The following is a 25,651-nucleotide window of genomic DNA, read 5'->3' on the forward strand; positions in this document are numbered from 1 at the left end:
CCTGCCAAGACTGGAGGAGCCGGAGGGCAGGTCCCGCGGCCTCAGCCTCGGCCTGTGTTTCCCTCTCCCCTCATCTCATTCAGGGAGCGTTGTGTTTGCCGCCTTTTTTCCATCTTACAAAAGTCAAATCCAAGTTCTATCTTTGGAGCACGGGGGAGGCAACAGAGGTCGTTGAGGATCAACACACGCAGCCCAGGGCGAAGAATGGTGTTTCTCCTTTTATTTAAAAACAGTGCTTCATTACCATTTGCAAAGGCAGAGGCAGTGCTCCTCCTTCGCTTAGAGTTTATAAAAGCCAGCAACATGATCAATAATTTATACACATGGATAGTAATACAAAAAAATAAGGAATAAAAGCTAAAGATCTAACTACTCCGACCTTCACAATTCCAGCTACTTGATAATAATAGGAGTAACCCAATGAATACTGTATGGTCTGAAAGCTACTATACAATATGATTCTTAACAAGAAGGGGAGGGAATTAGAGACTGTCACAAAGCCCTGGGTGCTTCTCTGGAGTTTGTAGGGAAACAGGACCCTGGGCAAGCAGCTCGGGTGTCCTAGGAAAAGATTTGGGGGTGGGGGAGTGGGGAGGGGGGAGAAAAGGCGAGGTGGTCGATTACACAAGCATCCCATGTGATGCCCCCATGCCCCATAGGTACCTGTTTTGCCATGGCAATGGGAGGGGGCCAGAGAAACTGAACGTTGCATGTAGGGATGGTTTCGTCCCTGCCACGGGGAGCAGGGACAAGAGGGGAGGTTCGGTGGCATTTTTAGCCTTGCAGAGATTTGGACTGAAAAGCTCAGAGACTCAGGTGGGTCAGCCTGTCAGGGACAAGCCACCCTGCCTGGCTCTCTCAGCACTTTGCAGCCCTAGCTTACGTGTGTCAGCCCCAGGTTTGCTCCAGCTATTCACAAGCAGAATTATAACACAAGAAAAAAAAATTCATATCCCTTAGGGGGGAAAAAAAAAGGAGGATCAATTCATCACTCGATATATAATACAGCCAAAATGAGCTGCCAAGACAAGCACACACACACACAATACTGTGAACAGAAAAATACAAGAAAATGACAAAGCTGGGGGTCTGGGTGGGGTATCGACGTTGCTTAAAGCACTCATCAGTCCCCGGAAAAACCAAACCAAAAAACATTTTAAAAAAATTCAAAAACGTATGCACCCCCTGGGAATCTGGCGTTGGTAACAGGTGTGGGTGGTAGGGGGGAGAGAAGAGCATCGCTGTTCCCTTTTTGCTGGCTGGTGTGAGCTGAGCCCTCACCACACTGGTGGGCGTGTGTGTCACTGCCAGGCGGAGGGGCCCCGGCTGGCAATCCCCTTAAAGGCAAGGTTTGAGTTGTGGCCGATGAGCAGTTCTCTCCGTTACCAAGCCCTGCCAACCAGCACTACCATGGCTGAAGTGATCGACCGTTTTCCTGAGTAATCTGTAACTGGCTACAGTTCCGGGAACGTGGAGAACTCAGCTACTGCGGCCACCCGCCATATTCGAGGACTCCCCTCCGCCCTCCTTCCTAGTGCATCCGATTTGGGAATTTGAGAACCTGCTGCAGCCTGGTCTGTAAGCCTTATTTTAAAGATGGGGGCCAGGGACTCAACGGCACTCGCTAAACCAGAGGGCACATGCTGGCTTAGGACACCCAGAGTCTACTTGGGAAGGGCCCTGCTTCACGCTCTAGCTCCTGGATGGCTATTGCCTGGTTGATCAGTCAAGCGAGGATGAAGGAAGAACACAGCAAAGGGGGAAGGGAGGGAAGAGGCTTTTGGACAGTAACATTTCCAAAAAAATCGTGTTTTATGCAACAGAGAATCAGGTTTCACTGGTGGATACTACAAACGGTCAAACATTTTCAAGAGCATGACAAAATAAAAACACACAAATTTACGTTGGATGTTCACCTTGCCCACTATTTTTTTCCTATCTTAAAACAGTGCAAACAGGTAACTTATGCTTTTAAAACACCACTACCCCTTCCCCACCCCCCAAAGTCCCTTTCCTCCTATTTTCTGGGGGAAACAAGTCTGCGATTCTGCAACTGTTTCTGTGCTAGGGGGTTGCAAGCAGCCGAGAAGTGGCTGGGCTTGGTGAAAGGGGGCGGTCCCTATGGTCCCCCCCTCCTCCCTTACAGTGCCCTCTGGGCTGTCCCTTGCTTCCCTCCCTTGGCCTCATCCTCCCGCCAGAAGGAAGGGAGGCCATCCAGCCCTTCCTGCAGATCCTTGGGGTTGCTTCCATCCCGAGTTTACACCTCCTTCCTACCTGGAAGCTATGTGACTAGTTACAGGGTGGTAGTGATTCACCGACTTATCTGCTAGAGCTCTAGGAAAGTAGAACCTAAACTAAGAGCAGTTCAGCCCCTGAGGAGTCACACTTTTGAGAAAGCTGCTATCATTGATTTCTACTGAATAGAGCTCCACTAGCTCCCCTTAAACTAAGAGCTGAGCTCCAGTCCCCTTCTTTTTCAAGGAAAAGTAATATCGGCTCAGTTCCAACTGTGGCTGCTGAAGGAGGATGGTGACAGTGGGCTTTGTAAAAAATTGAGAGCCTTAAAAGTGACAAATCACAACAGCTGATCTTGGTCAGTGGGAGCTGAACTATGTAATATAAGGAATTCTGGAAAAGCTCTAAGGATAGCTCTCTGGGCTGAAAGAGGGATATTCAGATAAAGGTGGTCACTAGAGGGCTCCTGAAAGGAGCCCAGCTTCTAAGAGTAAGATGCTTAGTATAGAAGTTCACATCATGACCTACAGTAAAGCTGTCGAAATTGATTCAGCATGGATACATTTTCTGGAATTATTCACCAGCATCCTCTAACAAACTTACAAGATGCCATACTCTCTTCTGACTCAGTTTCTTAGTCCAGTGGGAACTAGAGTCAGGAATAAACAAGCACTGATGCTTCGAGGAACCTGCTTCTGATGAAGTTGCCTGTATGGAATCTCAAAGTTCAAAAGCTGATGGGGAGGTTGATGCTTTGAGAGCCCCAATTCTCAGTGATGACACTGAAAACCAAAGGCCCTTTAATAACAAGCAGAACTCTATTTAGTCTTTCTTAGTAAAAGGAGCTGAAGGAAGCAGTATTAAAACCATCCCTGGAAATGCAGCAGAGGCCCGCTGGAAAACAGAGAGCTTGCCTACGGAGTCCTCAGCCAGAACCAGCTGAACTGAAATGCACAAAAGCTCAGGCTTCTGCCTCTTTTAAAAGGGCTGTGGAAGCTGCCTTCTCTGCCTTTCCCATCATCTTTCCCTCTTTCTGGAAAAAAAGAATAGAAAATTCTTTAACTCATTGCCCTATTTTCCTCCCCTGCTATGGATACAACCATTTAGAATTTGGCCTTGTCTCCACTGAGTAGTGGCTTGCCATTTGTGAGAATGGCTCCTATTTGAACAGGACACAAAATTTCAGTTTCTTCATTCAGTAAAAGCTCTCCCTCAAAACAAAAGCAAAAGAAAGAAAAAAATCCTCCCTGCCCCCATTCCCTAGACCTGTGAAAGCCCCACATCCCATTCCCACACCCCAAACTAAAATATTTATATACAAACACAACAAAAATTGTCTCAACAGCAACAAACCAAACTTTGGCTTGGGGAGGGGAACCCTTAAAAATGGCCAACGGACCGGGCAATCTGGTGTCCCCTCTTCTGTGCATTCCTCCCCAGAATCAGTAAGAATTGCATCGAGGCCTCCAGCTTCCTTGACGTCTCCCCTATCCCTCCCAGTTATTAGGAGAGAGAGGACTCTGAGGGGGAGAAGATATGTATTGTACACGGCAGGCCCGCCCCCCCACCACATCCCTCTCCTTACAAAGAATGTTTGATGCTGTCGTATGTCAGTCCTTTTAATTCAGGGACATGAATCAGTATCAGTCAAGAACACGGGTGGAGGCAGGAGTCAACAAAAAACAAACCAAAACAAACCCATAACAAACCAGAAGCTCCATGTCTCTGAATTACTTACTCCCTTTAGCAGCTATCCCTCGGGTGAAAGGTCACCCTAGTACCAATGTGAATAGACCAGGGAGCCAAACGGACCGTGCTTTTCTATTTTCTAATGCCTTCATTTTGGAAATGCTGCAGGACCCCTGCCTTTAACAGCTAAGAGCTAGAAGAGAAACACTTTCTCCCCTGTCTGATGATAGGTAAGTCGAAGCCAGGCAGTGATAGCAGTGACTCACTGTGGTGGCCACCACATGACTCTTCCTGGCAACATATGAGATCCTGGCCATCTCAGACCCTCATTCCTGTACGGGAGGGGAGCAGCCTCAGGGGCTTGTTTCACGTCCTGTAGTGTTCATGAGTACCAAGTGGTCCAGGTGCTCAGCTGGGTGTCTTTGGAGGATAGTGAGAAGCTGGGTGGAATGGCCACGAGGGCTCCAGACTGTGGACAGAAGTGACTCGTAAAGGCTCTGGAAGATGAAAAGTCCTATGGCTTTGGAGCTTGTACAAAGTGCCTTTGCCTGCCCTCACATGCCCTACTCACGGAGACCTCCAGGGACAGCTGATCCAGGGCTCGGTGCTTTATCTTTTGCCACCAGAGCCTTTATTATATGTTTTCTACTTTGTACTGACTTTTTGATGCAAGAGAAAGATCGGGAATATCAGGGCGCCTTAATCTGACATCGTCTAACACCCCTTTTCTTGCCCTCACCCTCTTCACTGGCGCGTGACAATTTGTACTTCTAGCCCTCAAGCCGTGCCCAGACACCTCGGGGAAATCTGGCCACTGGCTATTTATTCTTCTGTCCCTGGGTCCTAAATTCCTGAATCTCGAGGACATGGGAGCAGGGTGTTAATAAAAGGAGAGATGAGCTAAGCTGTGGTTCAATGAAAGGAAAAGCAGCCCAGCAGGAATGCTAGGGTTTACAGAAAAGAAAAGAGTGATCTTTTTCATACTCCAGAGTTCATTCCGAGACTGGTTTCCTAATGAGGTGTTTATTATCCACAGTCTGAGCGCATGTCTGGAAATATTAATACTATAATTCCAAAAACGATGCCAACTGTCTCAGGCCTTGCGTGTAAAATGATTGTAAAGAGAATGAGGAGACAGGAGGGAAGAGGAGAGGAAAGTGTCTTAGTGATTCTCCTGCTTTGCCAGCACACATTCCTATAGTCTATTAGCATGTGGATTCCAGCCACAGCCAATCAGAATTGCCTGCCAAAGACCAGAACTCAGAAGACTAGAAGGATATCCTGTTGCAGAGAGATCTCTTCCACTTCTGCTTGTCCCACAGCCATTCAGCACCAGATACACTTTGGTAATTCTGTCTGCTGATTTCTGATCAGACGCATTTATCAGCTCCTAATGTCTCTCCTTCCTCATTAACTGCCTCTTCCGTGATTGACAGAATGAGCTAAGCACGGACATACAGACATGGAAATGCGTTATTTTTTTTTTTTTTTTACCACAGTTAAAAAAAGAAAAAAGAAAAAAGAAAAAAATGCACAATCTTTGGAACAAAAGAATTAAAGGCAGAAATTTAAAGGAAAAATACATATTCAAAGAACATAGTGAGGTATAAAAAAGTATTCTCTCTTTTTTTGTGTTTTTTGTTTGTTTGTTTTTCCTCTTCATCTTGCTATAGAGTTCCTCTACTAGTAAATATTGCAATAGCCAGGCCTCATGAACTGGGGGGCTGTCCCACTTGCAGGGGTCTCACGTCACTTCAGTAAGGGGCAAATCGGCTGTAGCCACCTCGGTATAAACTCGCCTGTAGTAATTAAAGACACAAAAATATTAAAAGGTTGATGAGAGAAACATTACAAAAGAAGACATGTCCTGAGGAGGGAGTTGGAAAAACAGCTTCCTTAGAAGCTTCAAAGCAACTGGTTAGATGTTGTCTAGTACATGAGGTCAGGAAACCAACTTCTGCCTCTAAGATGCTCAGACCATTGCCCAAACATTTACTGCTGACCTGATATTCTCAAGGGGAGAGTATGCTAATAGTTCATTGTTTACATGAGTTAGCACAGAAGAGCAACTCAATGAAGTTTAAAAACAAGTCTGTAAATAGTTTGATTTTTTAAAAGCATGGGTCTTGTTTACCTTGATTACCTCATTACAAGCGTGACCTAAAGCAGACTGACGATCTTACCTTCTTACCCGTTACCTGATGATGGAGAACACGTTACTTCTGACCACTATCTCTGTCACATCGCATGTTTGAGATGGTGCTGGATTTAAACCTGAGTTAATCTTTCAACGAATAAAGTCTATTTCCTCTGTAATTTATAAAAAATACCAACCAGGTTGTTTCTTGACATATCTGACTTTTATCTTTTTATATATATATATATGAGATATGTAAAACTGGGGTTTTAAGTGGGCTTCTTTCCTTTCTTTAATCATAATCTAATGAATTATCTTTTTCAATCAAAAGTTCCCTAGGAACATATCGCTCCTTGGGTCCTTCTTTTAGTGCAGGACTTATATCACTTGGGCACTAAATAAGACCTCAGGAATTCCCATCACTTCCTTGTATCGTCCGTCTCTACTTCAGTTCTAAACCCCGCCCCCCCTGCCCCCGCAGGGCCCTACTCCTTCCGTCTACAGGTCTGCATCGGTAGAGGTTTAGTGTGGGAAGTGGCAGGCTCTCTCACATCCTGAATGTCTTAACTGTGACCATCGTTCCGCCTCCCTCTCAGACACCATCATCTGTGTTTCCGGGCCGTTGGCCAGTGACACCGTGGATGGTAGAGAACATCTGGCACGAGGAGGTATCACTGTGGACCGGCCAGTCTTTGCTGAATCCAGTGAGTCCCATCATTGGCCCCGGAGGTGTCCAGGCCAACACAAAAATACTGCAGGGGGGATTCGAGTTTGGTCAGGGGGATTATTCTAGATGAGCTCTATGGACTTTTTGTATACTTCTAAGAAATATACCATATTTTGCCACAAATGTTACTAATAAAATATCTTTGTAAGGCATTTGCTTGGTGATTTTTAGTACTATCTGCCGGAAGGCTTAGGAATAGCAGGGACATCCTTTGGCATCTGCATTTGAAGCAGACAGGTTAAGTTTTTTGAAAAGTTTACTGTGAAAACTGGAGAGACTTGTGCCCCAAATCTTTGCGAATACCTATCGGTAAAACTCTGCCACAGGTATGCGTCCAACATCTGAGCCATTATAAAACAGCAACCTGTTCCCTTCCTTCCTCCCGAACAATGCCGTTACTCAGGGCAGACTGTCACTGCTCATTCCTTTCTGCTGTCCTTAACCAGGCCAGGGGGCTCACACCAGCACACACACAGAAGTGATAGGAAATTTCCAGACAGTCCTATTGGTTTTAATACTTTGGCAATGGAAGAAGGGCTGAATTATCACCTCCCTAGATCTTCTGTAGTCTGCAGGTAAAAGTCAGAAGAAGTAAAACGTTTGAAAAAATAAAAGGCACATCTACTTACCACAGCGCCAACTCCATAGCTAGCGGCAGGGGCAAGGGCATGGTAGGGGTCGGCCGTGTACACCCTGCCATAACTGGAAAAAGAAATCCAATCAGGGAGATAAAGGAAAGACAGTGATTAAAAAAAAAAAAATTAAGGGGCTTTACTGTGCTAAGGACTTGTAACTTGGTCTTGGAATGTTATTAGGAAACTGGCAGAATGGAAAAAATCTCTCCGTTCTACTCCTAAAGGCAGCAACTGAAAATTTCTGAAGTACTTCTATAAAATGGAAAAGAAGGGCACTGGAGATGAGGAAGAGGGAAATTGGGGTCAATGCCAGAAACACACAGGAACAAGAGGGAGGGAGGGGAGGAGTGTGAGCCTGTGAGCCGTTGGGTTTTTGGCAGGATAGAGGCCAGGCAGAAGGCCTGTGGAAAACCCAGCTCAGAAGGCAGTCCCGGGGGCTAAGTGCCCTTTTGGAAACGGCGCGGGGAAGGAAAGGGGGTGAGGCGGGGCGGCCGGGAGCTCCCCGCCCCCATCTCGGCACCTACCCGTCGCTATAAGCGGCGGCGGCGGCGGCGGCGGCGGTGGCAGCGGTGGCAGTAGCAGGCTGTGCGTATCTGTAGGCTGCGTATCCACCCTACAGGAGAGAGGAGAACTGACTTTACACGTGCCTCTCCCCCGGGGGGGGGGGGCAGGCGAGCACACACCCGCCCACACGCAGACGGACACAGACGCAGACACAGACACGAACACAGACACATCCGTGGGGAGAGAATGTTTCAAACTGCATCAGTCTGCATGTTATTCCTTAGTGTACAATTAAGCTCCACCCAAGGCAGGGATTTGCTTTGCAATTTGTAATAGTAACAAAAATAAACTACACTGGAGTACCTCTTCTCAAATTTAAGAAATGAAGATATGATTTAAAACTTTTTTTATTGAAATACAGTTGATTTACAATGTTGTGTTAGTTTCAGGTGTATAGTAAAGTGATTCAGTTACACATATATATATTTATCTATATATTTATTCTTTTTTAGATTCTTTTCCATTATAGGTTATTACAAGATATTGAGTATAGTTCCCTGTGCTCTACACTAGAACCTTGTTGGTTACCTATTTTTATATATAATAGCGCATCTATTGTAATTCCAAACTCCTAATTTATCCCCCCCCACCGCCCACGCACCCCAAAATGAAGATATGATTTTGGGTCTGTCTTCATTGGAACTTTCAACAGGAAAAAATATTTACAGGAAGTTGGGAGAACTTTATCTGACAGGAAATGTAAATTATAGATTAAAACATTAAATTTATATGTGTTTAACTTCAGATTCTCTGATGCGTACTTGGATTGATCAATTGCTAAGAGACTACAGTATATAAAGAAAGGTCCCATATAGTGCTATGCTCCATGTGGCCTAGTGCGTTTGCCAAGAAGCTAAGACAATCAAGCGATATTTAGAAGGAAGAACCAGTGTAGATCAGGGGTTGGCAAACCTCCATCTGTGGACCAATGCAGTTGGCCTCCAGTTTTTGAAAGTAGTTGTGACAGAGACCGTATGGCCTATGAAGCTGAAAATCTTTACCACTTGGCCCCCTACAGAAAATGTTTGCCAAGTCCAATCTATACTTCAGACTCAGGCAAATCAGATTACAAAGGGCTGTGGACCCTTGGACTAGGTTCAAACAGATCAGGAAGCCCTCCCCTCCCCGCCAAGCATTTAACTGCATTTATTTTTCTTCCCTAAAAGGTTTTTGGACTTCTTGCATCCTAATCTCACAGCAGGTTCTGGAGCTTTTCTTCCAAGGGTTCAAATATCTTCTCAGTCCTAAAGAGTTTCAACTCCTCTGCCCTGCTATTTTACCTCAGTTTAGGTGAACCAAGTACTCAAAAGGTTTTCAATGTCAGGGTGAAATACTTCATGAAGTTTTTCAAAGATGATCACAACAACAAATGCCACATGACACAGGCTATTTGAAAAAGTGGCAAGTTCTACTTTTCCTTCTTCTTCTTTACCTTTCTAGAATTCATCTATTTTACCTAAACCTAATTCAGGTGTGTACTTTTATTACTGTCATTTCCCCATCAAATATAGGTAAATACAGCTATGTCCATTTGGACGGCACCTCAGCAGCGAGCACAGCATGTTTCGTTTCTGTAGATTACTGTGTCCGTTTCTCATGGACATCTGAAGCTTTCTGGCCTGTACTTTCTGCTTTCTATTCCTTCAATGTTCAGTTTTTGCTAAACCTACAAAAGAAATTTCGAATTTACTTCTGTATCATTTCTTAGGATTGAAAACAACCATTTTCTAATGGGACCCTTGGTCTTCTTAGCCATCTGACAGGGAAGCTCCTAGCTTGCTGCTTTTACTTCTGTTCAAATCTTATTCTGGAAATACCTGTGATTTCTTCTTAGAGGTTTCTACAGCTTTTTGCTCAGTTCTTATATAATTTATGCTTTCTCTAACTGAAGACACTGCACCATGGGGGAAAGCTTACTCCTGCTCTTTAAATTTATGCTGCTTAAATTCATCAGAAGCAGCTTCAAACATACACTAAAAAAAAGTCTCTGATTGGCTTTCAGTGGTTTTGTATTATTCCTTCTTTGTTCTTCAAGTCAATGACTTGGAAAAGTAAACATTGTTTTCTCAATTATAAATCTTTCCATAGATATTCCTATAAATAAGAAAACTGATTAGTATTACCAAACACTGGCAATGAGATGGTAACGGATAGGGCCGTGGCAGGAAGTACCCTCGGGGGCTATCTGTGATCCACACGCTTCCTCTGAATTCTAGCCAGGTCTATGGGAACAGGCAGGCCAGACTGATTTGGGCAAAGCCGTACATCCAGGCTGCAACATACACACTGCCATACATACACACATAAGCATATACATTTATGTATAAACTAACTCAAGTGTCTCTTTACCTTTTAAACTTCTAAAGAAAAAAATGAAACAGTAAAAGGATTGTTAAACAAAACAACATGCTAATCATCATAGTTGAAATTTTAAGCTTTATATGAACCTTGAAGGCTCAATTTTTTGGTATCACTAGAGATGGTTCCACTAGTTTAGAATTAAAGTTTGCTAGTGTGAAGTTTACAGAGGGGCCATGTTTAGTAAAACTTCTTTGTAAATGAGGATAATGTGGTAAACAAGCATCATGAGGTCTCTCTCTTTAGCATTCCTTCAAAATCCAAAATAATCTCTAAAAATTGAAAAAGTCAAGGTAATAAAAGCAATTAAAGCCTAATTTGTATCTTTCTGAGTAAAACATTTAAAAACTGAAGTTCTATGCCATGGGACAGAGGTATGCATTCTCATAAAAGTACTAACTAGACTCAGTTAAGTCTCGGTAAGTCAGAGATACTGGGGATTGTATTAAATCATTCAATTTGAGCTGTATCAGACTAATCATGGGGCAAAAAGGAGATTCTGAATGAGGTTACTGATAGCCATCTCCCCTCAGTTTCCTCAACCTGCAAGAAGCCATCGGAACCTCAATGGTCTGGGGCTAATGTTATTAATCAAGACAATTTTAACTGGATCAGGCTGTGGAAGAGGAGGCTCCCTCCAAGCCAGAAGGAAATGAAGATAATCTATCTGCAGTCCTTTCCTTCTGTTATGAGTGAACTCTGACTCTGCAGCTTGAATTTGATGAGGTTCTCTGCTATTCAAATTCAGGAACGCAGGACAGGGATGCAAATATTTTACTGACAACAAAAGGCTCAAGAAGAATATCAACAGAATTTTAAGAAAAACTACATTAATTTTTTAGAAAAGCAGATAGTATTTCCACATGTCTACTCTTCTGATTACTTTATGATAATGGTGCTATAGAAAGGCCCTTTAAAGGGGAGGGGTCCGTGTTTAGGATGGGCAGGTAATATTGCAATAAACTGATTTGGTAATTCATTGATGACTACCCCAAAATTAGAAAAGTTAAATTGTATGTCATGGATTCCTCCTCTTAGCTGTATTCTTAGTCCAAAGTATTTCTGCTGGTGCTTTAAACTGGTTATTCAACAAAACATCTCACCATAATATAAGCCAATGAACATTCAGATATATTTATTTCTATTCTGGATTTTGGAATGCATAAAGAATCCAGGCTGAGAAACTGTTTTTTCAACTTTCACTTCTATTAGCAAATCTGAAGTTGTTTATGGAACATGAGAACAAAGTGCAGTTTGAAACACCAAGGGTTTCATTGCTGTTTCTTAAGTTTTTCAAAAAGAACAAGGGTGGGGGAGGGATAGGAGAGACAGGGTTCAGGCGTGGGGAGGGGATATGGCGCCACATTTATTAATCACATTAAGAACTAAGCATGCCAACATCTGGAGCTAGAACAACCAGCAAAATCACCACGTTCAGACTCAGATTGGCTAACTCTATCTATCCCAGCATTCTCTTGGGACAGCGGTTTGCCCTAGGCTCTACCACAAGCTCGGTGAAGTACACAGCCTCAATTACTAGAGCGTGCAGCCACAACGACCTGGTATTACGGAAACAGTCAGTCACCACTTGAGTTAACATTCCAGACCCTAACGACTGGCCCCTCCCCAGCCCAAAGAAGAGTCAATCTCGCCCACCCTAGCCCTGGCCCACACCACAATGTTAATAATTATAACAAGCAGTAACCCATCTGTTATATCAGAGAAGGGAACAGAGACTCCACTGAGAGATTTAGAGTGAGATGTTAACATTTCTTCAGCTGACTGCACAAACAAACAAACAAAAAAAGAGGAGAAATAATTCATTTGGAGATATGAAGTCATGAGATAGCTGATGTGTATTGCTTTTAACCATGCACTGATGCAAAACTGAAGCAACCATTAATAATAAAAATTAAAAAGGACATATGTATTTACACACAATCAGACCTGTTTGATCTGAAGCAGTTTGCAGATTCTATCTGTGTGTGATTTGAAATAAAACAAAAAATGGGGATTAGCATGGCCACAGCACACCCTAATGTCAGAGGGCACACACGGACAGCTTTTTGGAACCTGACAGCTGGATAAATCTGGCATGGCTAAGCCTGGTCCAAATATCCACATGCCCCTTTAAAAATAATTACTTTCTTATTCCTTTGTAATTCATTCTGAATGATTCCTGGTGCTCCCAACTGGGACAGCCCAACGCTACAACACTCCCCAATTCAACCTTCCTGATTCAGTTCTGACCCGCAGTGCTCACCTGTATGCTTGCCCTCTGTCAACACCCATACATTCTGATCCAGTGTTCTTCTAAAGTATTTCCTGTGTGCTATCCTTTCTCATATCCGTTAACACATCCCTGCCTTCAACTTCCAGCTTTTTCAAAGGAAAATGCTGTTACCTTTAAGATCCTTTTGTTGTTGTTGTTGTTTAAGTCTCACTTTTGCATTACCCAATGTCACCTCCTAGAGATTTTCTACTCCACTCTGAACCAATTTATTGTCTAACGAACTTTACAGCATTGCCACGCTGACCACATGATTCTTCTGCACAGTTCTGTAGCTGTGTTTTAACTAGAACAAAATGGAAGGGTTCTACGTATCCTCCCTCTTATACCTGACCTTTCCCTGCCCATCCAAGTTTAATCCTCCCTTGTCTTGATTTTCACCTGGCCATTAATTTTATTATTACTTTTTTGTTTTAGGATTTACAATAAAACAGGACTTTGGTGAGCATGTGATGTCAAGACACCTTCTTTCTACCTGGAAGACAATGACATTATGTGACACTGAGGAGAAGAATGTGTATTTCAAGACCAGCAGACAAAATGAAAGCTTGTTCCCTACATGTGATGTATAGATTTATAGAGCAAGGGGAGTTGGCGGGGGGGCGGGGGGGGGGAGAATGGCAGGTGTGATGCTTCAAATCACTACAGCAGAGCAGAGATCCAGTCCAGCTAGCTTGGGGCTAAGGCTGTGCCTCTGGGAATCACTTTGTCTCTACATGATTCTAACTCCCTCCTTTCCCTCACCTCCTCCTCACTCCGGCTGAGATCCACTGCTCTAGACTGAACTTGTATGAGGAGGGCTCATTAGGAGAACAGAGTTCTTCTGTGGCAATATGGTACCTCTGATTAAATGTGAATAACACAGATGTGAATACAAAACTCATAATCATGATAATATTGTTACTGCTTTTGATTGAGAGACCTATCTACTTGGAAGAGTAGATAGGAAAAATTTTTAAGGAAAATCTTTTAAATTTATCTTATTATTATTAAAATTGGGGTTAAGGAAAGAAATTTTTATGACCAACTTGGTATCTTCCACTTACTACTTTTATGATGGATGACAGATGATGTTTAATTGACTAACCCTTTTGAACACTATTCCACACCTCCCCGAATCAGTTCATTTCCCAAAGCTTGCTGGGTAGCCACATAAATAAACTAACTGAATTGTGAAAAGCTGTCTATTGTTTTCTTTTTCCTAGCACCCAGCTCTCAGCAACTCTAACAGTGCATCATTATCCAAATGCACTCACTAATCTAGTTTTCAGGTGAAAGGAAAAGAGGGCAAGGGAAATACATGTCTCAATTTTAAGTCTAGATTTTTAAGACAACTTCAAACTTACGTAGCGGCACAGCCCAATTACTACTAGGATTTCACGACAGGGTCCAATTCGAGATTCAGAGTCCTGTTTAGATGGATTCTACCTTCTCCCTTTTCTCATTTCTTTCACAGTAGTAAGAAAATGTCCCAAATTTCTAAGCTCTCCAAATATAAAAGACCAGTTTAAACACCATGGATAAATGTGACTGACAAACTAAAAGAGGTGGCAGTGATGGGACAGTGCGTATAACACACCTGGGGCGGATGTGTGGCAGTGGGACAGGAGCACTGAATTTTGGAGGAAGTGCCCTCTTGTAAGGAACTTGACTGGGTGCACTGCTGAGGTAGCAGGGCGTAGATCACACGCTCACAAGTCTTGCTTGTCCAAAAAAGCCTCTGTTCCCATCTCTAACGTGGAGCTGGAATGGTTAGTATAATTCAATTGTTTCACTGCAATCCACAATCTGATTGATTGGCAGGTCACACTGGCACTCCTACCTGAGGTATTTTAGCGCTAATGATTGGTTCCTGTAAGACTATTCTATAACAGAACACAGGAAGAGCAGTTCAAAAAACACAGCTGTGGAAGGAAAACAATCATACAAAAAAGCCCACTAAGGGGCCCACCAGCCTTTTCTTTCCTTTGGATGCAAGCATGCTTTTCACAGGATGAGAATTAGGAGCAGTTTGTTATCCCATTAAAAAAGTGAATTAGGGTGAATGATGTCTTTTCTACTGATGAAAAAAAGACGGGGCGGGCAGACACATAATCTATCTGCTACACTCCCAAGTCAGCAAGGGGAATCTCTTTACAAATCATGGGCACAATTGCTAGATCAGTTCTCCTGAGAGGAATGTGTCACAAAAGACACAGCGAGGAAGAAAATGGCTAGCAGGGATTACGGCCTAAGAGCAGAACAGGGAAAGAGATAATCAAAACAAAAAGCAAACAACTTTCACAGTTAATAGCCTAAATTAATATAACTTAAATAAAACCAGTAACTTAAACTCTTTTCCCTCATGTTGTCTCTTCAAGCTTGGGTTCAGGGCACTTTTTATACTAGATAAACCCTCCTCTCTTTCTATTTCTAACCTTCTTTCCTGAGGAAACGAGAACTAAATGTATATTGATAGATTTCCACATAAGGGAAAATGTACAGAGAGAAACAGAAACAAACTCAAGGTAAAACGATAGAGGTTTTTGTTGTTGTCTGCTTGTGGAACAGGGAATATGAAGTTTTAAAAGCTGTATTAAAAATGACACTAGGCCTCGCTCAACAGTTCCCTCCTCATGTATTCTTGTTTTTCATTCTTGAGTTTGGGTATTATTTCAGCACTACTTTTTCCTCCAAGTAACTGCTTTAAGATAAGAACTAAAAATACCATTACTATTCAGTCTTTTCATCAACAAGGGGCCACTGGTCAAAAAAATGTTTCAGCAAGGTCACTGAACTACTTCTGTTCAGCTTGATAAGGTGATCCAGTTGGTAAATAAAAAAAAATTCAAGAGTATTTTCTCAACAACTACAGAAAAACCATCTTTCTCTTAATAAAATCATATACTGTAAACTAAGGAAGTGAGAGAACTGTAAACAAATATTTGGTTGGTTGACTTAACAAGGTGCAAGTAGGCAAATCTTAATAAGGTAGAAGTAGGCCACACTTAAGAAATACCCAAATAAGGAAGATATTTGAGAGAAAAAAAACCTGACTTAAGAAATAATTCAAGTGGAAGTATACTGTAATAGACCAGATTTCAAGAAAACAAATAACATAAAGATGAGTTTCATGAGACTATGGACACTAACGTATATGGGAGAATGTACATGCTAAGAGCATATATAAGTACGTATATTTAGAAAAGTACACTTTGGTATACAAGTAGGATATAGTTTCCCAACCCTCAAGTTTCACAGTGAGCACAAGAAAAAAAGATCTTTCATTACTTCTTGAAAACCACTGGAGGAAAGTTGTGGATTTTAATTAAAGTACTAAGAGAGGTGATGAAATATGGATTATTTGGGTTTTATGTTTGGCTAAACAAATAATTTAGGTAATCTGGGTAAGTCACAATCTCTCTAAGAAACATATCTACAAAGTGAGTGCTGGACCAAATCATGGCTAAGGTTCCTTCAAGCATGTGTTAAATTAAAGCGTACTTTGAAGGCCTGCTCTAAACAGGCGAGGTGTGTACAACTCACCCACCAAATCTCAGAGGGCTGCTCTATCCTGTCTCTAGCTCCTGCAACACAGAGGGCCTCCAAGTGCATTCTGAAAGCTCATTAACGTTTTCAGATTGCCGAGAATCTCTGGCAGACTGTGGAAATGGTTCATTAAAAAGGTACCCTTATTGACTCTGGGGAGGTTAGGGTGGAGAAAGCATTTCCAGACAATTCTACCCTATGCCCAAGGAATCATTTCACGCTGACAAGTTTTTCTCAGGAAATTGTGTCTTAACAATGTGGGTGGTTAGACCAAGCTTGCATTCAGAAAAAGATCTTTGGAGAGAGGTCCTAATAAAAGACTCGCAAAACTCAAAAACTTGACTCTCTTTGTCAGTTAGATCACTTTGTCCATATTTTAAATAATATGTGACCACCAATCATGGAACTTGAGCTACAGCTAGACTGTTTTAATAATGGATGGTAATAAAGATGTTAGCATGGCTGGTCGAATCAACAAATCTTGTACAATGGTCAAATGTTTGTAAATGAGTCTAGGTTGCTAATGATGCCCCTTGTTTCCCTCTAGATGGCTCTTAAGGAAAGAGCCCCACTGGCTGTGGACCTTCTGATACAGAAAAGCCTTATGCACTGAGTATGTGGTTTCCTCTTATTCCTACCCACCCTTCACTGGCATCAGTTCCTTATTTCACTTTCACAAGGCAATGCTCTCTCCAAGTATATGAAACAGGAAAACACACATTTCAGAAAGCTTCCTGCCATCTACATAAATCAAAGCTCTAATGATCTAAAGAGGGATGAGAAATGAGAAGAAAAGCAGAAAAGGGAAAGAGTTGGTTTCAGGCTAAGCTAGTCCTGTTATTTATGTATGCACATGAGACGACAGTAAGAAAAGACTTTAAACCTGCTGATCATCTCGCAAGTATATTTGTGATACCCAGAATATCTGTGGGTGTAGGGAAGGGAAAAGAATATGTCCAGTAGACTGACTCTAGCAATGATCAGGAAACCCAAAGGCTTAGTTTTTGCACCCAGGGGCAAGCGCAGTGGCAGAGAAGCATGCTTGCATTCTTAAATATATAAATATATATATATATATATCCACAAGGAAAATGAAAATAAAAATTAAATTATATTAAAAAAAGAAAAAAAAAACCAAACCAAACCAAAGAAACAGAAAAAAAAGGCTGGCTTGTCAGGGGATGGGGTCGAGAAGGCCCCAGTGTGTGTACTTACATAGAGGTCAGCACCGTAAAATCCGTCCTGGTAAACCACACTGCAGAAAATCCACACAAAAACAAAAACAAAAAAACAAAAGAACAGAAACACATTCCGGTTATTGAGGACGGCAGCATGCACATGCGCTCTACACGGGCAGGTGATGTATGAATATGGACCCTGGGCTTGGGGCCGGGGTCAGTCAGCCAGGAAGAGCACAGGGGCACAAGCTCTCTTGGCAGCTCCGGGACAGGCATGGCAGGGGAGGAAGGAAACCCTGGAAGGAACCACCTGCCAATCTGGTAATTAAAGTAGGATGAAAATAATAAAGCGTATTCGCAGAGGGCCTAATACAGCTATCGAAAATCTGCTGGATTGGAAACACCAACTTTTCATATCTGGAGTATTTTTTAAAAAATGAGTTTGTCCTAAGAGGAAGTTTTTCTTTAAAGAGCTCCAAAAGGGGTGTGTGTATGTGTATGTGTGTGTGTGTGGTGGGGGGCAGGGTTGTATAGAGAGGGGTTAACATGAAAAAGAACCCAAAGAATTCCACTAGGGCAGGACCTGTATGCAAAGTATGTTTCAAAATTATGTTTAGTATTTTGTTATCAGTTTCATAGTAACATGTAATTTTTTTTTCCTGATATCCATACATCACCTGCTTTTTTACCCTGCACATTAGACATGCAATAAGATTTGGCTGATCACACAAGCATGCAAAGTATTATTATTCAGCATTTTAAGAACCAATGCAACACCTCAGAAAAACAAGTCAATCAATTCTGACCAAAGTAAACAGAGAAATGTAATTAAAAAAAAAAAAAAAAAACAAAACACAACCAAAAATACCCACAATGCATTGCTTTCACAAGCAGAGATAATGAGCTAAAGGTTAAGGTGATTGGTCCAAGGTCCAAGAATTGAAAGGTGCAGTGGGGATCCCAGATAGTAACAATATAATCCAGAGTGGGAGGAGTAATTGGAAGACTTTAAGGGCTCTTTTTTGACCATAAGAATATTCATGGAATTCTGAAAAATTCAACTGATAACTGAGGTTCTGGGCATGACCTGTTTTATTTAAATGAATAAAATCGAGAAGGTAGCTGATTAGGAATAGAAGCGTTTACTCTCTGTTTAGAAAATGAATTTGTATTGAACAAACAAAATACATGACTTTTTTTAATCCTAAGCAACACTAAACTATTATAATTAAAATATAGATTTCAAACTTTTTGAGGTATTTTGTGCATATAACTTCCCCAAAACATGACTTTGGGACCAAAAGATATGGAATAGCAGTAGAGAAAAAAGATGACTTTCTTCTTCATATTCGTTAAATCAAGATTTGGTTATGTAAAATTAGAAGATCTATTTATCATTTATTCACCTGAACAAGCTGGAAATTTTCACCACTACCTTCTCTGCTACCATAAACAAACTGGCAAGTGAGGTTATCAAATTATATTTTTAACTTGAATATGAAAATAACTTATTTTTTATATGTAGTTGGAAAGTTTCTGAATTCTACTCCCAGTGACATTTTGTTGTATTTACTGGATAGTATGATCACACTTTGCAATGACCCAATTATGCTGTGCCCTTGTATTATACAACAGGCAAATTAAACTCATCCGTGAGGTTCAGTTAGCTGAATTCTGTCCATTTTCACAGTCTCCAACTGCAGTTAAAGTATGATATTAGAAAGTAATCTGCCTCTCAATTGCATTTTAGTAAAAAAGAGACGTTCATAATGCGAAGGCTGATAAAATGCAAAGCACTGATGCCAAGTGGTGATTAATTAGCCTTCAACTATTTCAGTAAAGGGATATAGGCAATGACTGAAAAATATTTGTTCTATAGAGAAGAGTGGTGGCATTAAAAACGAATACATTTTATGCTAAGCTGTATCACTCACTGGGAATATTCACCTAAATTCTAGAAGAATTCCAATATTCCCTATATCAAATGCCACAAGGAGGCTAGAACACAATGACTAATGATAAAATTAGTTTACTAAGCTGAAAAGCAATTTTAGGCCATTCCTCATAAAATACTGGACTTATTCCTTGCCATCTTCCACATAAACAGGTGGTTTAGTTAATAAAAAAGAAAACATGGGAAATTAGTGTTCAATGTAATGCACAGAAATTGATGTGATTAGACATAAAGATAAAATATCTTTGAGCAAATATATACCTGACACAGACTTGGTAGAGAATGGGTTCTCAAGTTTGGCCAATATACTGAAATGACCTATATTGAATAGGAACGAATTCAACCACTTTATAAAGTAACTCAGGAATATTACAAAATAAAGAAGTCCCATGTTTCTGGTGAGCAGTATTTCTTTGCAAACATGATGGTAAAATCTCTTGGATTGAAATGGAAGATGCTTCATAAAACAATTTTCCTAGTGTGTAGAACTTCCAAGGTTCAGTTTTATGTTTTACTTGACTATTTCTTGATGAAACAATACTGCATCTTTATTCACTTCTTTAAAAGGAGATGTCAGAGGTTGAAGGTCAAAGGTCAAGTTGAGAGAAAAAAAGGATAAAATTAAAAGTAAGTAATGGCAGAAGATGGAGATGATGGAATGCATGGGATTTAAACATCTATAAGCTGCAAACAAGTTTATTTCTAAAGTTGTTCCCTTCCAGTGGCTTCTGAAGCCTGCCCATTTCAACATGCATATTTGTCTTGTCTGATAAAAATGCTTTAATTCTGTGTAATTGAGGACCCCAAATGGCATGTCCCTTTGGTCTATGAATGAATGCTAAATTAGTACACCTCACAGTCAATTTTGCTGTCAGAAAAGGACCTACAAAGAAGGCTCTTTCCCTTTACATTTTAACTATGTAGCAATGAATAGGCTCCTCTGCCACTGTTTATTCTTCATTAAGAATATGGAAAAAAAACCCGTCACAGGCAGAGAAAAGATGAAGAACACAAACGTCACATCTTTGAAGAAAGAAAGTCCTGATATAACTAACTTATAAAAGTCCACTCTTTACAAAAATATACATTTTAGATTGACACTGAAAAACAACTGAAAACAAAACCTGCCATCTTCACTCCTTCTCCCCCATTCAATAACATAGGATTTATTTGTTGCTATGGAATCATTCCACTGCATGAGACACCCTCCATACAAAAATCAAAGGGTGAAGGATGCTCAGCTCCATTCGTTGTTTTATTATCGTTCGGAAGCCAACTGTAGTTTAATTCTTCCTACTTCTCCCTTTCTCCCTTGATTCAATTGGACTTGGTTCATCTTTGAATTAACCTCTTTTAATCCATTTCCTACAAAGAAAGCAAATCCATTGTGGGTAAGTAGCTCTGCTGCTCACCACCCAGGCGGTGAAACCACAAGGGAGGGCACATGTGAGAGCCTCAGCCCCAATAAGGGTGGTGGTGAGGGGGGTGAATCCAGCAGATGCAGTCTTGCACTACAATCTTGAGCTTCTAGTTTGGTTCTCTGCAGGAGTGTTAATCCAAATTCGTGCGATGCTGAGTGAACTCCATGCCAACACACTGCTAGTGAACACAAGACAGCTCTGGCTACTGTCTTAAGCCACTACTGTGAGGGCTTAAGGTGGCCAAAATGAAGATTTATATAATGAATTGATATTTTGTTACATTCTGACAATGGTATGGTTCTTGCCATCTAATCCGTTAATTTGCAAATATTCAGAGAATCTCTACTATGTGGCACGGCAACATCCCAGAAGTTATACGAGGGCCATGGTTTTCTGTTTTTGTGTGGTTGCTTATTTTGGAATCTACTGCTTACCCTGGATAGGCGGGAATGGCTGTTGGAGGTACCGCTCGGACTGCACCGTATACTGTCCGCCCCCTGCCCCTCAGGTGGGCTCCTCTGAAAGCGGCCGCCGTGGTGGCTGCAGTTGGGTAAGGGAAGCCAGGAACTAAAGGGAGACCCAAAATACGACAGAAATGCCAACTTGCATTCAACAGCACATGTACAATCACAGCTTGCTTTGCACCAATTACAGGAAAGACACCTCGACATTACATCTTTTCTCAAAAAGAAATGGAAATATGCAATATGCCCAAACTAATTGACTCCATGCCTCATTCATCACAAATCTGGAGTGAGTTTTCTTTGTTCCTTCCCAATTTCGGCCTTACAATGCAAGCTGAGGAGAAACGGGTCAGGAAGCTCTGAGCACTACTGCCATAATGGAGACGAGACTTTTAATTTCTACGGGCAGTTTAAATTGATTGATATAAACTCTTTCACTGGCTAATTATTAACCCTATTTCCAAACGTTATTACCTGCATATAATAATTATTCTTCATAAGAATATTCTTTTGTGTTTTGACATGCTGCCACACTCCAAGGCACACAGTAGTCTTCAGACATTTCATTAGTCAACCTTATTCTTTATCTAAAATATTTCAATTCAGAAATGTGAGGTGAGAGGGAAACTACCTCCCCCCTGGAGCCTTGTAAGCCTTTAAAGAGGCAGACATTTTCTAAGGGCCTATTTTAAGTGTGCTGTCCTCTAGAAAGCACACAGAGACACTGATTCCATGTCCACTGAACTCTGTTTAATTATATCTCTTGCTAAATGGCTAAATGGCTCAGGTCAAAATGACTTTAGAGATATCAACAGAGCTGAGAATAATCAATAATACTGGAGGGGCTTTTGAGTGATATTCGACTCAAGGGCCCAAAGCTGACTTGCAGATAACACGTACAACACATTCCACAAATAATTACTTCTTTTGTTTTCTTCATTACAAAGTGCAGACTAAAATTTTCTTTACGTGTCCTCACCCCCTTCTAACTTTTCCAACTATTTATGCTTTTTGGCCATCTTAACATTTGGTCAAAAAGATTCTAGCACAGGCTAATAAGCAGGACAGGGCACTGTGATAGTATTTATCTTTCTCGTGAATGCCTCCTTTTCAGTTATGTATTATATTTGGGGGGAAAAAAAGACCAACACATCACTGTTTACTCACAACAGTCAAAAGCCATGCCAGGTCAACATAGGCTACTTACTGATTAAAGGAATGTAAGTGTTGATGCCCCCTCTTCCTGACAGGGGCACTGCCGCGTCATTGCCTAGGGACACATCTGCTTGAAAGCTGGATGCTGAGCGCATTTAAGAAATGAAAAAGTGCAAAAAGATTACAAAGGAATAGGAAACTGAAAAACAATGGATTTTTAAAATACATATAAATAACACAAATGGAAAAATTAACTTAAATACTACCTGCGTACAACTCGGGCCCATATACAGCTCCAACTACTGGGCTTAATTTCCAACCTGAAATGGAAGAGAGGACAGTAAACATTTAAAACTATATGAGGAATATAAGGAAAAGGAGTGATGTGAAAGTTGGCTTCAGACACCTCTGGGTTCATTTTTGCCTGGTACCAGCTTCCCTTTAGAAGTCCAGCGGGGGTTTATAGGAGAGGGTGATGCCATTCCTGGACCTGGTCATCTTTAAGCAGGACTAGCACAGTGAAGGGATAATGAAGATTTGGCAGGGGAGTGGTGGGGGTAAAGAGGACGTGAGAAAAAAATTGGGAGGTAGGAAGATGGAGAGGGAATGAGAGAAGGAAAAAGAAATATAAATAAATCCTGGGGTTTGGTATACGGTCTCTCATAGAACGGCTTTAATGGCCTAATCTTTGTTTAGAAGAAGGAAAAAGGCAGAATATATATCATTCTCTATCATACTGTGATGCACTGTCTTCTATATCATCTTAACACTGTTTACTACTCTAAGTGTTTGATAAGGGTATCCTTTGACTGAATTCAAATTTGACCTGGACCTCTGAATTCCATGCTAATGGTATTCTGGGTAAATGGAAATCTTCCTTCATTGCGATTTCCCACTGGGATTTCACTGGAGTTAACCAAGGCAACAAGGAGAGCCATGCAATAATAAAATTCAAGGTACATTCCTAACTTTGGTGCATGTCTTCTGAGATTTTAATTTGCAATAAGCATATTTATGTTAATTAGACCTTTAAGCTAATGGATACAAGACCGCTGCTGAACATTAGCTTAAACATTTATAAATTTTAATTATTTCCAAACAACATTAGGTTTGATATCAATTTCATTTCTATATTCCCTTTTTTATATTTATAGGAATATGGCAAGTAGTAAAAAAAAAAAGAAAAATGCACTATTACCCACTGATAGAGTAGAATTCCATGTGAAAACTTTAATCAATAAATATTTGTTGAATTTTATACATAAATATGCCATTTTATTTTTCTGAAAGATTGGCTCTTTGGTTTAATTCTTTTATAACATTGTAACATTGTGCCACTGCGACTCTATAAATATGTGAATGGAAAGAAGAAAAGGCCAATTAACAGATTTCAATGGCTATAAGCAAAGACATTATTCAAGAGAAAATCTATTCATTCGGAATCAATCCAATCCCCCATTCGTTATTTTATGTGCTTATAGACATGCCTCTTCATTATTCTGCATAAAAATTTCAAAATCTGGATTCAAATCCTACTGGAGTTGCAAAAGCACAAATGTTCTTCAATCAGACAAATCAAGGGACTCAAAGCCAATGTGAACTAAAATGCTGAGAATTCACCAGAAGGCACCTAGCACACTCTTTTCAGAATCTCTAACACGGGAGCTGCATGTTTCTAAAGTTTGGCTCCAGTAGGCTTGAATAGTGATTTAGAACAATATTAAAAAATGAACTTTTCCTTTCCTATCAATGGCACTATTACTTAAGCACTCCCTTTAAATGCATACAATGGATGCATATTATAATAATGGTATATAATGGTACACTGTCAACAATATCTTGAATACGTTTAGTTTTGTACACTTTACAATGTATTTTTACAGGTGTTTATGTCATTTGACTTTCACAAAACCCAAAGAGAGAGGTAAGATAGGTACCACCTCTGGGACAATGAGTAAGGACTACACTTCCCTGGGCTTCATTTCCTAGATAATAAGCTAGGAGGGTTGGATTTTAATGACTTCTAAAGAAGAGCCTTGTGGTGCTAAAATTCTGTGACTGCTACTTGACAGAGGTGAAAACAGAATCAGATAGGTTAGGAAATTGGCCCACTGTCACAGAGTAAAATGAAGAGTCAAATCTAGAAGGAGAATTTCTGTCTTCTCAATTCTAGTCAGCAGCTCTTTCTGCTCCACCATTCTCGCTGGATCGAAAGGAAATCTGACATACTCTCCTTCTGATTTAGTTTAAATTGGATTTTTATCAAAATTGCAGAAACTTCTGTTTCTGTGATAGCAGTGAAAAGAAGAAAACAAAAGGTAAAGTGGAAGGTGGTGGTATCCCAAGATATACCACTAGTAAAATGAGTAAGGAAAATGCAAATTATGCTGGTAAATGCAAATTATGCTGATTTCTATAATCTATTTGAAAAGCTGGGCTACACATATTTATTGAAGACCTCCCGGGATATACTCAACACTAATACACTTCTACTTGATTTAAGATACCACCAGCACATACTGTCATACTCTAGCAGTAGGTTCAAACTTTTATAAAGCAATAAAAGGGGAGAAACTCTCCTTTTTATTCTAGATAAAATCTTATGCACAACTCTAAAATATACAACAGAGAATGAGGTCCACCAAAGTAGAGCTGTAGGCCTCAAGACCCAGTCCATTCAGTTTTCTTCCCCCCCCCAAGATGGTCCTGTGGAACACAGCTTGTAAAACCACCGTTGTACAACAGATTAAAATTATATCCTACCTCACTTAGGGAGTATGAGTCTAGATTAAATCTGACAACTGAAGCAAAAGTTCTGTTTTTGTTAGACAAAATATTCACAGAAAAATTCCTTCTTCATGAGAAACATTTATAAAACTCACTGTATAACAGGTAGCCACGGAATAGAAGATAGAAAATATGCGCGCGTACCCCTCCCCAACACACACACCCTGTGGCTGCTGCCTCTAGACCACTCCTTTAAAAGGAGAACAAGGGGTCAAGAATTATTCCAATTGTTATGTTCAGATAAGTAGGATCCAGGGGTATCCTGGACAAGGCTAACATATTACAAAGAACTACAGCAGCTACAAAAAGAGGGTGCCCGCGGGGGGCCTAACTTGGGTTAATAGGTAACCTTAAATGATGTGTTCGCACTGTATAAAATGAACTTTACTGAGACTATAACACCTTAATAACTAAAAAAACTTAAAAAAAAAGTAATTTATAAAAATGAACTCTACTAGGTAAAGAAAATACTTCAACGTACACGAAACAAACTGAAGACTGAAATCAAGAAAAAGTCTTTGATGTTTGT

General features: G+C 40.8%; 1 protein-coding gene across 14 annotated transcripts in view; it reads right to left on the reverse strand.

The window, feature by feature from the left end:
• Positions 1-205: 205 nt before the first annotated feature.
• Positions 206-25,651, reverse strand: part of RBFOX2 (RNA binding fox-1 homolog 2) — a 265,256-nt gene continuing 239,810 nt past the window's right edge. For 4 of the 14 annotated variants that reach the window (XM_082635880.1, XM_082635874.1, XM_082635875.1 and 1 more), the window contains exons 8-15: positions 22,602-22,655; positions 22,388-22,480; positions 21,151-21,283; positions 17,379-17,418; positions 12,293-12,324; positions 7,948-8,036; positions 7,418-7,490; positions 206-5,723 (exon numbers count right to left, since the gene is read on the reverse strand). In XM_082635880.1, coding sequence (XP_082492006.1) covers positions 5,669-5,723; positions 7,418-7,490; positions 7,948-8,036; positions 12,293-12,324; positions 17,379-17,418; positions 21,151-21,283; positions 22,388-22,480; positions 22,602-22,655 — 569 coding nt within the window. In that variant the 3' untranslated portion in view covers positions 206-5,668. Of the gene's footprint in view, positions 5,724-7,417; positions 7,491-7,947; positions 8,037-12,292; positions 12,325-14,457; positions 14,501-17,378; positions 17,419-21,150; positions 21,284-22,387; positions 22,481-22,601; positions 22,656-25,651 lie in introns of all 14 variants that reach the window. The other 10 variants (XM_082635882.1, XM_082635884.1, XM_082635877.1 and 7 more) reach the window with 3 other exon arrangements.

Source organism: Mesoplodon mirus, assembly GCF_964341445.2.
Source record: "Mesoplodon mirus genome assembly, chromosome: 11".
NCBI lineage: Eukaryota > Metazoa > Chordata > Mammalia > Artiodactyla > Ziphiidae > Mesoplodon > Mesoplodon mirus.